General features: G+C 38.4%; 1 protein-coding gene across 1 annotated transcript in view; it reads left to right on the top strand.

The window, feature by feature from the left end:
• The window catches only part of PRMT3 (protein arginine methyltransferase 3), a 63507-nt gene that overhangs the window by 12130 nt on the left and 36169 nt on the right, over positions 1-15208 (top strand). The window contains exons 8-10 of the mRNA XM_074586320.1: positions 430-495; positions 6453-6574; positions 9838-9937. Coding sequence (XP_074442421.1) covers positions 430-495; positions 6453-6574; positions 9838-9937 — 288 coding nt within the window. The remainder of the gene's footprint in view (positions 1-429; positions 496-6452; positions 6575-9837; positions 9938-15208) is intronic.

Below are 15208 nucleotides of genomic sequence, written 5' to 3'. Positions count from 1 at the left end.
GTCATAAGAGTGTCAGAGAATAAAATGATAGAATATGTTTTATGAGCTCTTGACTCAAATTTTTACTGTTGTACAGAAGGTTGTTATGTAAAGTCAGTGCAGTATTGCCACTCTATTACTGCTGTTCCTGGAAGGTGGGGAAAAGGTATTACGAACTTTGAAACATCCAAAATCAAAGGCAGCAGGCAGGTCATAAAAGTGCGAGATAATCTCTTATTTTTCCTGCAAAGGGTCAGCTGTCTTGATTTGCAAAGACAGCAAATTCTGGAAGAATATCGTATGGGAATTATCATGATTGCAGAGCCCTTTTAAGTGCAGTAGTCACAAAACATCTTTAGGACAAGTTGAAAAGCAAGTTTTTCATTATTTTTAAATGATACGCTGTACCTGAGTAAAAAAGTGAACACTTCTTTATTCTTTAAATCATAGGATAAAGTGCGTACAGAAAGCTATCGTGACTTCATCTATCAAAACCCACATATCTTCAAGGACAAGGTAGGTAAAACAGCTCAGAAAATACAATGATTTCTGCACTTTATTTTTTCTCAAGTGGTAGAAATCCTTCAGGTTGGCTACTCTGTAGCGTTGGGAATGGAATATCGCACTGACAGGATTTGATTTAATGTACTCTGGCTTTATTAGGTGGTAGAGTGCCATTCAGCTGCTGGAGGGTGCAAAGTGCTGATAACAGAAGTGCTGATCGCTATTGTCATTGTTCTGTGTGCCATGTCAGGATGTTCATTAATTATTTTGGCGGGGTTAAGTTGAGCCTTTCTTGTCCAGTATATTAAGTGGAATCTATCTTAGAGGGCCTCTTTACCAGGATTTAAGTGAATTTCAAGTTGTGTCTGATACAGTCAAAACATCCTAGAAACCCTGTGTAATTAGAATTGGGGAAGAATTCATATGCAACTGATTCATCAAATTAGTGTTATTTAGCCTCTCCAGATAAGGTTATCGTTAAGGGACTTAAAACCAGGAATTAGTATTTCACTTGCAGCGTGGAGAGATTGCACCGATGTTTGTTTATGATCTTATTGTGGCTATGACCGCTGCACAGTTGTGATCCTCCTCTCCTGTTTCTGCCGAGTTAGTTGTGTTCTGAGTTATGCCTTGCAGCCTTCTGTTCTGGATTAGCTTTCCTCTACTTCATACTTACCGTTCTTAAGTTGTATATGGATATTTCTTAATGTGAAGCCACGATATCTAGGTTTATGGAAGGTAATGACTGTTGATTTTTGTTTTGATTTATTTCGACCTTGTTAATAACTGATAATACAAGGCTTCAGAATAGTTGTGGAAGTCATAAAAGTGTACACATCTGATAGCTCCTGACTTGGAAATGGTGCTAGAGATGTTTTTGTTTTGGGCTAGGCAGGAGGTATTTCAAGGTAGCGCATACTCTTTGTATGCCTTACCTTAGTTTCCTTTTGGCAACCACAGCAGAAAAATATTAGGAAAAGAGTTTTATTCCTTTTTGCTTCAATCCATGTCACGAGCTCGTTTCTATTAAATGTTTCTAAGTTAGTTACAATGAGAGAAGAAGCAAAAGTGTTGTAGAAACATACTGCCATCCACTTAAGGTGTGAGTGTCTGCATAGCTGGGCGGCTCACCCAACAACAAAGAAAGATCAATAAAGGAAAGAAAGCTTTCTTGGGAGAAATTTAGTTTCACAGATACCCCTAAAATTGATAACTGCAGATTTTCATAGGGTAAGACTGATCTTATGTTACATGGAATGTGTGTCCTAGTGGGACAGTAATTTTTCTGGATTGGTTGTATTTCTTCTCTGTTGTATGGAAGTATTGTTAAAATTCGAAACAAAACATGGATGAATTGTTATAAGTAACATTGGTTCAACCCCAGCTGTAGCTGCACTTGCTCAGAAATCAGCTCGAAAACGTGTGCTTACTCTGTGTGTTTTAATTCACATGAAAGCATTCAACTTCTACAGAAAAGCTTATCTATTATCACAACATCTACAAACTGGTTTCTGAATTGGGTGTTTTACAGCAGTTTTTTGATCAAGATACTCTTAGCTCAAATTCATAGCATATCCAAACCCGTCATAGTGTGTTGAAGTTGAATGGAAAGAAAGATTCTCAACTGTTTTGAGTTCCCAACCAGGTGACCAGTGCCCCACTTAACTTCTGTGTCTGACTATATGTTGATGTTGCTTTCGCTTGGAATGCTGTTATGAAGAATATATGGGATTTTTTTTCAGAGATGTAGCTTTGAAGTGACATCTGTTACAGACTTCTGCTGAAGGAGCTCTTACCATGTTTTGCTTAACTTACGTATTATATGATGCTCTCAGAACCATATTAATGAATGAAACTTCCAACTTGAGGAAATAGGCTATTTTCCCTTAAAGTTTGATTAAAACTTTAAAAAAATCTGAGTAAATGTCAGATACTGTATTTCCTAGATCTTCTATATGGTATTCCTCCCTAAAAAATACATAGTGATGCTTTTTGTTGTTTCTGAAAGGACACCTGTGAAGTGGGTTGGGAGGAGCTTGTCAAAGAGCTTAATTGGTCATACTAGCTCTTGATGCAAAGCCATAGCATCCCAAAGAGGTGCGATTGCACGGTAACAGATGATAACAGAATACGTATGTTTGTTTATTAGGCTTACTTTATTCAGAACAAGCCAATTTGTTTGTTGTGTCTCAGCTTTTGAAAGAAATTATTAAAACTTGAATGAATCCTGTTTGCTGCCTTTATTTTCAACCTATTAGATGTACTTGAGATGAGAATAGGACAATTTAAATTACCTAGCAGGAGTAGCTAAGGTGGTTTTACTCAGTAAAAGGAAATGTGATCCATTTTACAGTGAGAGTATTTTCTGGTGGAAAAATAATTGGTTAGAAAAGCACTACTGCCATGGTTAGCTTTTGTTGTAGATAGAAGTCTGAGGCAGGCATTGATGCCATATTGAGGGGAAAAAATGAGTTTTTAAACATTGTTCCTACTAAAAGTTCGTTGATGGAATTAATTTAATTGGCCAAATTACCTGACCTCCTGTTTTTCTGAATTTGAAGTATGTTTTTTCTGTTATTAGAAGTAGAGTATTAGTTTTGATTAGACCGCAGAGAAGGATGTGATGCTGCAGTATATTGCGGTATAGTCAAATGGCCAATCCAGCTGCTCCAGATCTCTGGTGAGAGGCCATATGTGATCACCGCAAGAATGCATTAGCTGTAGACCCTTGTCCTTAGGCTAATTGGTGATCATCCTGCTTGTCTTTCTGTTCCAGCTTGTATATTTTCTCTCCTGTGCCTTTTTCTCCACCCCCATCCCCTGCCTAAGGCTAGATGAGTTCCATCTGGGTTTTTAAGTGACCAGGGCAGCTGTCCAAAGTGGTGTCTGTTTTGATTTTTTTCCAATTTGTCGTGATTGCTCTCTTTCATGCAACTGTACATCAATATCATTCTTTCACAGAGGTTTATTTTTGGCTCTGACTTCCAGCTCTCATGGCTCAGCAATTTTGTTAACTACCACGGGTAAAGTGTTAGAATAGATGATATTAGGGGATGTGAGATTCCAGCAGCTGCAAGAACATTGATTTTTTTACTTTCTATTCCCATCTCCAGAAGACTTCAGCCTAGGGATTTCTGTAGCCATTACATACTCACATGTAACTTGTGAAGGAGTTGTAGAATTGAGTCCTATTGGAACATAGCTGCAAAGAGTTCCAAGTGGAAAAAGTAACTCTGTCCACAACTTCTGTGCCCAGCCTCTACACAAGATGCTGAAAAAACCTCATCAGGCTAATGTTTTCTGGTCTGATTCCAGACTGTAAGGTGCACTATGAAGACAGGTGGCAGTCAACTCTTGAGTCATTTCTTCCCAGTACACCACAGCAGAAGCTCATTATATAGCTGGTAAATGGCTATTTTTATTCATGCTGACTTCAGAATAATTGCTCTGTACCCGTCATCAAAACATAGAGTTGTATGCAAGGCAAGCAAACTTAAAGTGCAGAGTGTTCAAGTACTTACTTTGATACTATTTGTCAGGTGAAGTTGAAAAGTGCACATGCAAGTTTTTGTTGTGCCAAAGCAAGAATGCTCAATAGCTCATAAGCTAGGAAGTTTGTCAGTAGGGTGCATCATTGCCTTGAGAATTACTGCTCCATTTTACAAAATATTTCAAGTGTGGGATTGATTACTGAGTGATTTGGCGCTTTATTTGGAAAAAAATTAACGTCATGAAAGCTGTGAGGACACCTTTTACAACACTGGATGCTGTGCTAAGGAAAGACAGTGAGATAAGTTAATTTTTCTTTCTAATAAATGATTTTTATGACTAGTAATTCTCAGACTCAGTGTTCCTGTTAGCTTAAAAGTGTTTTAGTAACTTGTGCTTACTGTCTTGTTTAGGTGTGAGAAAGGAAGTCTGTCTTTACAGTTCTCATTCTTTTAATGCTCAAATGCTGTGCATGGTACAAGTGACTGTACACAGTGTTTAGATGACTTTTTGATTTTCAGATTTCAGAATGTTTTGGGGTTTAGTGCTTAGAATTTTTTAACACCATTAGTAAAGTTTAACTATATTAAGTAGAAGTCTAACAGTAAGACCGCAGATGATCTGGCCAATGCAACAGAATGCACCCTCAACGAGTTTGCAGATGATGCAAAACTGGGAGGAGTGCTTGATATGTGGCGTGGTTGTGCTGCTGTTCAGAAGGATCTCTGTAGGCTGGAGAAATGGGCCAACGGGGGTCCTGTGCAAAGGGCTTGGGGCAATCGAAGGGCAATGCAAAATCCTACAGCTGGGAAAGGAAGAATAACCCCACACTCAACAGAGACTGGGGGGCTACAGGCTAGAAAGCAACTTTGCAGAGAAGAATTTGGGGATCCTGGTCAACACCAAGTTGACTGTGAGCCAGCAACACGCACTCTCATGGTAAAGGCAGCCAACCAGCCTCCTGGGGTGCATTAGGAAGAAGACTTGTCACCAGCAGGTCGAGAGATGTGCCTTTTCTTGTACCTCAGGGAGATGACTTCTGGAGTGCTGTGCCCAGTCCTGGGTTCCCCAGTGCAAGAGTGAATGAGTGTCCTAGAGTGAGTCCAGTGAAAGACTGCAAAGGTGATGAAGGGACTGGAGCATCTGTGATATAGGGAGAGCCTGAAAGAGCTGGGCTTGTTTTGTCTGGAGAAGAGATGGGTTAGAGGAGATTTTAGTGTGTCTAAATGCCTGATGGTGAGGGGGAGTAAAGGAGGTGGATCCAGACTCTTCTCGGTGGTGCTCAAGGACAGGACAAAAGCAGTGGGCACAGGTTGAACTCCAGGCAATTGTATAAACACTTTTTTACTGTGAGGTCAATTGAACAGTGGCACAGATTGCCCAGAGAGGTTGTGGAGCTTCCATCCTTGGAGATATTCAGAAGCCATCTGAATGTGGTCTTGAGCAACCTGCTCTAGACCCTGCTTTTGGACTGTGATCTCTGCAGGTTCCTTTCAACCTCAACAATTCTGTGTTTCTGTGAAAACATCAACTGTGAAACTCCATAGCTTAAAAATCTTCTATAACACATTCAAGATTAAAAGTAGTATTTTTTAAGCTGTTGAGAAGTTTCCAGCAGTTAGAAGGATTATATTATTATGATATGCAGGGCTGAACAAGGCTATTTGATAAAATCTCTGCTTTATGAAGTTCAACACTGCTGGCAGCTCAGCTCTGCTTATAAGTATATTTGGTACTGTTTTCTTAGTTGCTTCGTGTTTTTAAACTTTTCAATCTTCCTACAGTAGCTAATACATGAGAGATTAAACCCAAGCATTTGCAGGAGTCTTATTGCTATGTTGAGTGTACTTCTTTCAAGTGTAGTGCTGAAGTTTATTTTTCTTTCATGAAAATTCAGGGATCCCATCTTCCTGGATTTTTTGGTCCTATTTTGATTATAAATACTGTTAGACAGAAAACATTTCTAGGTGTTAAAACTGTCAGCCATCTTTTTGAAATTTAGTCACCTTGAGCGATGGCTGTTTTGAGGCCATTTCTAGCAGAGGATTCCTAAATAAAGTTTCTAAATAGACTCTTAATGAGAAACTGTAGTTAGAATATATTTTTTTCAGTGCCAGTGCTAAATTCTGTTGTTATTGATTCACTGATTAAAATTGCTCAGGCTCTAATTTCCTGTTTCTCCTGTTCATGTAACTTTGTAGCTGTTGCCCAAATAATTGCTAGTGAGTGTTTCCCATGTGGATGAGTTCATCTGTGGTTGGAGCTGGTCTGCTTCGTTGTCTATCTGTACGGGGTAGTAGAGCGTGTGGAGTTAGCACTGTGGTTTGACTTGGATATCTCTGAATGTAAGACTTGGTGCTACCATTTGTTCCTTCTGTTAGAACGTGGCATCTCACTGATGTAGAAAGATGTGTAGAAAAATTGTAGCAAGGGAAATAGATGGAGGTAAAAAAAAAACCCAAACATCCTATTTGTTTCAGGTGGTTTTGGATGTTGGCTGCGGAACTGGAATACTCTCCATGTTTGCCGCCAAAGCAGGTGCGAAGAAAGTGATTGGAGTCGACCAGTCTGAAATCGTCTATCAAGCCATGGACATCGTTAGGTAGGAAAAGTTCTGAGAAAAGCATGCTAAATGTTGCTGTAAAAAGTTATTAAAAATCTGTTACAAGTTAATGATCAGCTGTCACTCAGCAAGTCTTTTACTGAAGTCCTTCTTTGTCCTAAGGATTAACACAGGTTTTGATGTGGAGTCGTTTGTTCGCCTCGTAGAGGTAATTAAAACAGGGCTGTAGTTAAGGCAGGTTGTTTCCCAGACCTTCCTCCTAACATTAGCATATGGCCAGTGCTGCCTTGCACTAGACCCCCCGCAACTGACTGCTGACAGTCCATTGTCTGTTCTTACGCTTTAAATAAATGTTGCTACTGGTAAAATTGTAAATTTTTAGACAAAAAACAAAGTTGAGACACTGGATCTCTGTGGTTCCCGCCAGACCATTTCTACAGTCTGAGGTCCCTCTAAATAACACCCTTACCCTTTAGCATGTGAACTGCTCCCCCCTAGTTTGGCGTTATCCACAAACTTGCTGAGGGTGCTTTCTGTCCTATTAGGTCACTAATAAAGGTGTTAATTAGAATCAGAACTAGCATTGAACCCTAAGGGACACCTCTGGTACCCAGCTTGCCAGGCTTTGTACTCCTTCTCTCACCTCTTGGAACTTCACGGTCTAGACAGCTTTCCACCCATCTAATGGTTCATTTATCCACTACACGTTTTGCTAATTTACCTGTTGAGGATATTATGTGAGACTGTGAGTATATGTAAAATTGAAGCAATGGCATCTTAAGACTTAAAAAGTATTTCCTAGCATGAGGTAGGAGAAATGTAGGTGAAAATGCGTACTCTTGATACTGAGGTGTGTAGGTTTTTTGGGTTTGGTTGTTTTTGTAAGAGCAACTGTTGAAAAGAAAGTCAAGGTAGGTATTGAGGAATTTGGGATTGACGTTTTTTGTGCAAGCTTAAATTGTACAGAAGTAAGGTTGTCTAGGCAGAAGTTTTAGGTTAGATACCACTTCACACATTGGAAGTGCAACGCTACACACTTGGATGCTGTAAAATTAATTCTATTAAATAAACGTCTGTCGAAAACTACTATTCTAAGCATTAGGTGCAACTTTGACCAAAATCCTTTTATGGCACAAGAACTTGTTCTCTAAAGAGAACTTTTCCCAGGCGTCCTTGTCGTCTTCAGAGTGGTTACAAATTTGAAATGGTGTTTTATTTCTAATGTACTAGATGACAAATGTAGGATTGTTCTTTCAGCAAGTGCACACAAAGTCCTTTAGGTGTTATTTATACTTAAAGGAGGATAGAAGTATCAGCCAACACATATCACCTTTGGTGAGGAGAAGGGAAAGCCTTTAAGAAAAACAACAAATCAAAACCTTTAAACTCTCTGGAGAGTGATGAATTGCCACTTGAAGTACACAATGAACCATCGCTAAGGCTGCACATTTATAGATACCTTCTGCTATAAAATGTTCAATTCCCATTAAAGTTTTCAATTCACATCAAAACAATTTATATTTGTCTTGTTAAACCTCCTTTTCCTAGAAGAAAAAAGCTGACAAACTTGTAATGGATTAACAAATATTTATTGAAATGCTAAACAACTCTGTGTAGCTTAAAAATGACTACTGCAGTGTGCGTCCACCTGTGATGAAAGTACGTGCTTGAGTGCTTTTGTCCCTCCCAGAATTCAGGTTTGTGAATTCTAGCATGCTAAGTACTAGCAAGAGTGCAACCCTCGTGTGTAAGTGAACTGGAGTAAGTGGCCTGTGTGTGGCATGAGTCTTTCCCAAGGTTATGTCGTAAACTTCCTTTTAACTAAATGTTTGTCTGCTCTTTTTCTTTCTGGGAATAGCTGCCCCTAAAATTTCTAGTGCAGTGAATTACTTGATTTTTGTCATTCGTCACTGTTACGCTAGAATAGAAAGTTGAAGTATACTTCCTAAACAGCATCTTTTTCCTACAACATGTAACCTACGTTATTTTGTTGGTTTTTTTTTTTTATACCTTACAACTGAAAACAAGTATGTAATGAATTAATCTTTTTCCTCTCTTTTGTTGTAAATCATGTCCTTGTATGTGGTCATTTAGGAAGTTATCCTTAGATCTCTTCTTGTCCTTCTTGAAATATTGTTGCAGGTGATAGCTCTTTAGCATTTTTTTTCTCACTTTGAACTTCTGGGTTTACTTCTGTTTGCAGGATTAATTATGACACTAGTGATGAACTGCTACTCTTCTAATAGAAGACTGTTGTGCATAGAGTATTTAATTGATCTTTCCAAAAGCCCACATGTTCAAGTAGCCCTTTGACCCTCTCCTTTCTCTCCCTTCATTCTGATCTTTCTCCCATTATCTTTTAGATTGAATTTTTAATGTGATTACTGGTCTGCATTGAAAGCCAGACAGAATGGAAGAGTAAGATATCAGGACAGGGAGGGAAGGGGCAGAGATAAGAACAGCAGTGGAAAGATAAATTTCTTTGGTGGGAATACTTTTCTGCCCTCTATAAGAACAGGTATGGTAATAATGGTATGTGCAAGAAAGACTAATATAGTTTGCCAAGAAGAAAAAGACTAAATTTCAAGGATTTATCTATTTAGTAGTTTCATTGTCATGCAGTTTTTATTTCAACAACTGTAGTCATGTCACAGTACCTTCCTCCTGACGCAGGACGGTTGTATTTACGTGCACATGAGGTAATTCCTGATTACTGCAGTTACTAAATATTGCAGATGATTTTGGACAAAATCACAGCGGGGAGGATGCCTTTATTGTGGAGTAACTGTAATACTCATCCAGAGGGAGAATGTTTGTTCTCCGTGACTTTGCAGCTACTTTTGTTGAATAAAAAACCAAGTCGTGCAAAACAGCTTTGTAAGGAAGTTAATTTTCATTGCCATCCTAGTGTGATGAGTAGGCTCTAATCACTGTAGACTTATGCTACAGGGGTCAAAGAAGGAGAACTGGGAACAAGCAGCTCTAAGTAAGGAGGAGCATCATTTTAAATTGTCCTTTTCTCTGTTTTCCGGGTTTCTGAAGCTTACAAATTTGCATGCACAGCACATTGGAGGTATACCGATCTACTGCTATCTTTGACTGACACTTAATCTGGTACAGTTTTTGGATACTCAGAAACATTCCCTCTGAAATATCACTGAGGAATATTACATTTTAGTGCTTTCTTAATTAGTTAAAAAACAATTATTGGGTGGAAAAATGCAAAATATAGACATCAGTATATCTCTCTTGGTGGCATAAATTGGAAATACAAACTAATTTGTTTATGTTGTGACTTGCAGATTAAACAAACTTGAAAATATCATTACATTAGTCAAAGGAAGAATCGAAGACGTAGATCTGCCTTTGGAAAAAGTGGATGTAATTATATCTGAATGGATGGTAAGGTGCATGAATATTCTTTTCAAGACGTAGTTATTTTCAGGAAAAAATGTGTTGGTTTATTTCATTTGAAAAATGATTCTTAAAGCAATGCTATTTTTGTAACCAAAAATTTATCATGCTTGCAACGTTGTCTTTGACGATGTGGGAGATGGGATGATGGCCCTGATTGTGTCATACGCAGATACAATTCCGGATCCCTCTTGTTCACGCTCTTTTCAAGTCAAGACTCTCTACAGTTGAGCTGGTTTGGGTACAGCAGTAATTTTGTTACGTACTTAGCGTGCAAATCTACAGAAGTACTCTGTATTCCTGAATGATACCATTATAGCTGCTCAAGTGAAAGTAACGGAGAAATATTGTATTAGTCATCTAGCTAGATCGTTCTGATGAGTACAATACCTTTAGTCCACAAAGATGGCTAAAGACTATGGTGACTGAGTGGGAAGCGTGGTGAGGAGCATACACACGCTGGGAAACCTGCAGAAAGAGAGAGTTTGAAAACAACTTCACTAATCATTGTAGTTTTTTAGTGTAAGTATAAAATAACTGATTTTAGAAGTACATAATACAGATGATGGCCAACAGGAAATGCAGTATGCAGGGTGTAAATGAACCTTTTCTTGAAATCCACTGGATTTTAGCCATTGGCCTATTGTCTTTTATTCATGTCCTTACTGACTGATGACTGTTGTCATGCTGGTGACACAGTTGTGCCTGCTACCTGCCATTGATCCTAATAAAGAAATTTGTGTGACAGGACCCAGTGCCGGTCTGAATTCATAGCAACTGAGTAAGTCTTCCTTATCAAAAATGTGGCAAGAAACACCCCTTGTGACTTTTTTGTGGACTATTCAGTCTCCTCATACCGTAGACCTTGAAAAAGCACTTCAAAATACAGGTTTTCTTCATGCTAGTTCCCACTGTTTGGACTTAAAGAAAAATTCTTTTGTCCTTCAAATTTAAGATCAATAATGAAAACTTATATTCAAAGTTACTTGATTTGGGTTTTGGTTGGGTTTTTTGGTTTGTTTTTTTTTTTGTGTGTGTGTTTTGTTTTGGTTTTTTCGGTTGTTTTGTTTGTTTGTTTTTGTTTGGTTTTTTTACAAATTCTGGCTATTCTACTATAGACAGGGGCCTTTGGGAGAGAGGTCACATGTTCACTATGGATCCATATGTATCTAACTGTTTTCCAGGTAAAGGTGGAAATAAATAGTTTTGGTTTTTCTGTGTTAGGGTCTTTTTTTTTTTTTAATATTACATATTTCAGTGAGCTGGAAATTGCGGATGTTTTTCCTCCACTGCTGTAATGAACGTTATTTGAAACAAGAGCTTAATTTAGTGTTGAGGTCACTAGTTTGAAGTAAGGTTTAAGGCGTTGGCTTAAACTAGTGGTTTAAAAACAGCGCTGTATGGTTGCTGATTTCTGACAGTATAATGACTTCACTAGAAATGTAATTACAGTTCTTTCAGGGAAACTTCTGATCAGGTGCATAATATGTGCACCAAGAATAATGTTCCCAAAATACATTTCTCGTTCTGGAGCCCAAGATTTGGTTTTGAAAGGAACTTGGGCGCTTAAGCTCTTAAGTCATGTGCCTCTAATGTGAAGTAAAGGATTTTGAAAAGCAGCTCTTGTAAGAAATAAAGTATTGAATGTTCCATGTTTCCCATTTGTGTGCTAATTTACCTCTTAATGTCATAATTATATAGCCATGTGCATTTCACTTAATTAGGTGTTCTAAATATTTAGGAATGTTGGCGTTTTTATAGGTTGCTGCAATACAGCGATAAAGAGGACAATACCCTGGAAGTAAGATTGATAGCGGGACGGTGTATGCACTGTTCCAATACTGTCCAGAAAGGAACATTATGTTGCCTAGATGCAAATGAAGATTCCTCTTTGTCTGGCTTGCTTGTGTGAATTTGCTTTTTCTGTTCCTTCACTACATGATACTAACCAGTGTGAAATCTTTTGTTAATATGTGAATGTAAGTGCTTGAAAATGTTGGAAATGCAAAGCATGGGAGCAAAAAGGCATTCAGTATATGCCAGTTTTCAGCTTTCAGCTCTTTATTTAGAGAATCTGTATGGACTCGCAGGAATATTCTAATGGTAACTGTGTTTTTTCTTTGTAACAAAAATATGAAAAGTTGCTATTCTGTTTATAAAACAAACAGCTTTTAGACTAGTAAACATCAAAACCTTTTGCAGAGCCATAACTTTATTTTCCTTGGTACAGAACAGTGCTTAAGACCAGTGCACTATAAGCTTTTTTAGAGCTATACATAGAGCATCAGGAAATTAAAAACAAGTGTGAATCAACAGAACAGGGGCTAGGGAGAGGAAAAGTGCTGCATCCCCCAGGAATGTTTCTAGAACAGCCTTTCTGAGAAAGATGGCATGTAGAACAGTCTATTGTAAAAGGTACAGTGTTGCATGACAAGCATCTCCAATGTAATGTCTTCTGTTGATCATTCTCTTAATTGTGTAAGTGACCTGTGACTTCCACAAACTGCTTGTTAGTCCTACTTCTCTTTCATTTTTAAAGTCGTTCCCTTAAAATATGCAGAAATAGGAGAAGCATCTTAAGTACTACACAGTGGGTAGGGGTTTGTGAGTGTGTGCATATATATATATGTAGCCAAATTGTATTTCAAATGTATGTTTGCTATCTTCCAAAATAATACATTTCAGTTTAAAATTCGTCTGGATATGGTTTTGTCATGTTCCAGGTTAGGAGGCTGAATGATGAGCAGCTGTCTCTTCAGTGTCTTTATTTAAGCCTATGAAGGAAACTAGCAGTGATCTTGCTTATGTCAAGACTAAATGCCTTGTTTGCAACTTCTAAAGTGTGCGTGTTTGACATTGTTAAAATCAGACCATAAGCAGGGCATCTGTGTGATTGTGTTTGACTAAAACTGATGTGTAAAGACAGTGGAAGGTGATGAGCTGTTCTGTTGGTGTCCAAAAGGCAGATTGCTGAAGATGGATGGCCTGTTGGACTACTGAAGACCCAGATAAAGCCATCTATTTAGACTTTTTCACTCTGAAGGTAGCTAAGCTTTCCTTTTGGCAAAACGTAGGTGAAGTACGCAGCCTGACACAAGGACTTCTTGTGTGCTGTGACCCAGGAGTACAAGAGGAGAGCAGGTGGACTGAAGAGCCACTTCACCCAATAAACCGTGTTGCCTTAAGAAAGAATACAAGAATGGCCAAGTAATGGCCTGTTCGGCTAACCAAACTGATTCTATGAGGAGAAATCTTCCAGTTCTTAGAGAAGGGTTATTTGAATGTAAGAATGGGTGAATCTTATATAAGATCTCACTGCTGGCTTTGTTCTGTAGAGGTTTCCCTGCGCAGGGTCATTTCATACTCCATAGCAGGGCTGTAAGCTTCTGATGCACCATCCTGCTTGGTTGCCTGGAGCTCTGATATGTGAAACTTCTGGAAGCCTTAATTTGTGAAACTATGAATTATTGTCCCTGCCCATGGCAGGGGGGTTGCAATGAGATGATCTTTACGGTCCCTTCCAACACAAACCATTCCACGATTCCATGATTGTTGGTGGTTACAGGTACCAGCCTTTAACATTTTTTTTACTTGTCTGCTTGTACCATAAGGCACCTACAAGCAAATCTCTTATTATAGAACCATAGAATACCAGGTTGGAAGGGATGTCAAGGATCATCTGGTCCAACCTTATCTTCATATTCAAGCTGTGGATTTATATGAATTATATTTCTAAGCAAAGGTACAACTAATAGAGGAGTGTCTGTGTGCACTGCCTAGTGGCAATCTGCTGCAAATAATTTCCGAACACATATCAGTGATTTGTTTGCATCTTGGTGTAATGACTGAAAACGCTTGTCAGTCAGTGACTAGACCTGAAAGTTTGCAAATGCTCAAATTTCATCAGAAGTATAGAATTTTGACTTGAATGTGCTGCTGTTTGTACGAGTGGTGGGAAAGTATTTATGAGTTGTCTAATCCATAGACTTGCTCTCAGCCAGGATCACATTTATGTGTTTTCCCGAGAGCTACCAAATTTTAAGAAACAGTGATGTTTTACTGTAATTAGAGTAATTTTACATTCAATATGTGAGTTTGAAGTGAGAGATGCTGTGCAAAGTGCTGAAGCTCGATTTTTCATTAAATTGAATGCTGGGCAGGAGAAGATTTGCTATCAACATCCAAAGCTTCTGATCAATCCAAAGGTGTCTGTGTTATTACATACGTGGATTTTGGTAGTGTAATTGTAAACTTCCTAGGCTGCTTATTGAAAGGATGAGTGCAGAAAGAAACACGTATGTAATGTTTTTCTGGAATGTTCTCATCCAGCTGCATCTGTGTACAGATTTTTTTTTCTCTTAGTATGCTTTTAGTTCCTTTCTTTAGCTAAGATTATAAAGGTAGAGGCTGAGAGTTTTATTCACTCGAAAAATACCTACATTTCTTGTTTGTAAGGGGTTTTACTGTGAGAGACAATTGTCTGAGACGGTTGTCTCAAGTACGGCGTTAGAGCACAGTGCGGTCTCATAAACTGCTGGTTTATGCGGTGCTTTATGGTACTGAATATGCAATAGAGCTTTACGCAAGGAAAAACTGGGGAAGGCGTGGACTCTTAAGTTAGAATAAACCAAGGATAGAATCCACTAGTCTCGTCTCGTAGCTCAGGTAGCTAGTGTCTTTTTTTCTTTTATTTTCTTCCCCCCCCTTTTTTTTTTTTGTTAGATAACTTTGAAGTGGTATCAGGATGGGGCTGTGAATGGGAGGTGTTCAAGATCTGGGGAAAAGGACTAGGAAGTGAGTGTGTCTGAGACACTGGAAACCATCTTTTCTCTCCTTCCTCCTTTCCCCCATTTTTATGGTGGATATACAGTAATGGTGCATTTTTAACACTTAACTATTCTTTCTGTAGTCTTAATGTTCCCTATGGTTGCTGTTAGTATTTGGAGGTGCGTTAATACACGTGCTCTATTTCTTTAACACAGTAATAATTTATAATTTTACCTAAGAATTGAGCTTTTCTTTTTTTGTGTTTTTAATAATGCTGTGTAAAGAGCATACTAAGTAGTGGAATGTTTTGATTTCTTTACGGTAAAATGGTTTTTATAAAGGAATTATATTTCCTTGCATGAAAATATTGAAATTTTTTTTGCCAATACCAGTAATGGGCATCACTTTTCAGCTCTTCAGATCTTCCCATTTGGTGTTCTCATGCATTTTATATTTGTTTAAGGGCGCAACAGGGTGCGTATAATAAGAAAG

Source organism: Larus michahellis, chromosome 4 (genome assembly GCF_964199755.1).
Source record: "Larus michahellis chromosome 4, bLarMic1.1, whole genome shotgun sequence".
Lineage (NCBI taxonomy): Eukaryota > Metazoa > Chordata > Aves > Charadriiformes > Laridae > Larus > Larus michahellis.
Note: the sequence above shows the minus strand (reverse complement) of the source record. Positions and strands in the feature narration are given on the sequence as shown.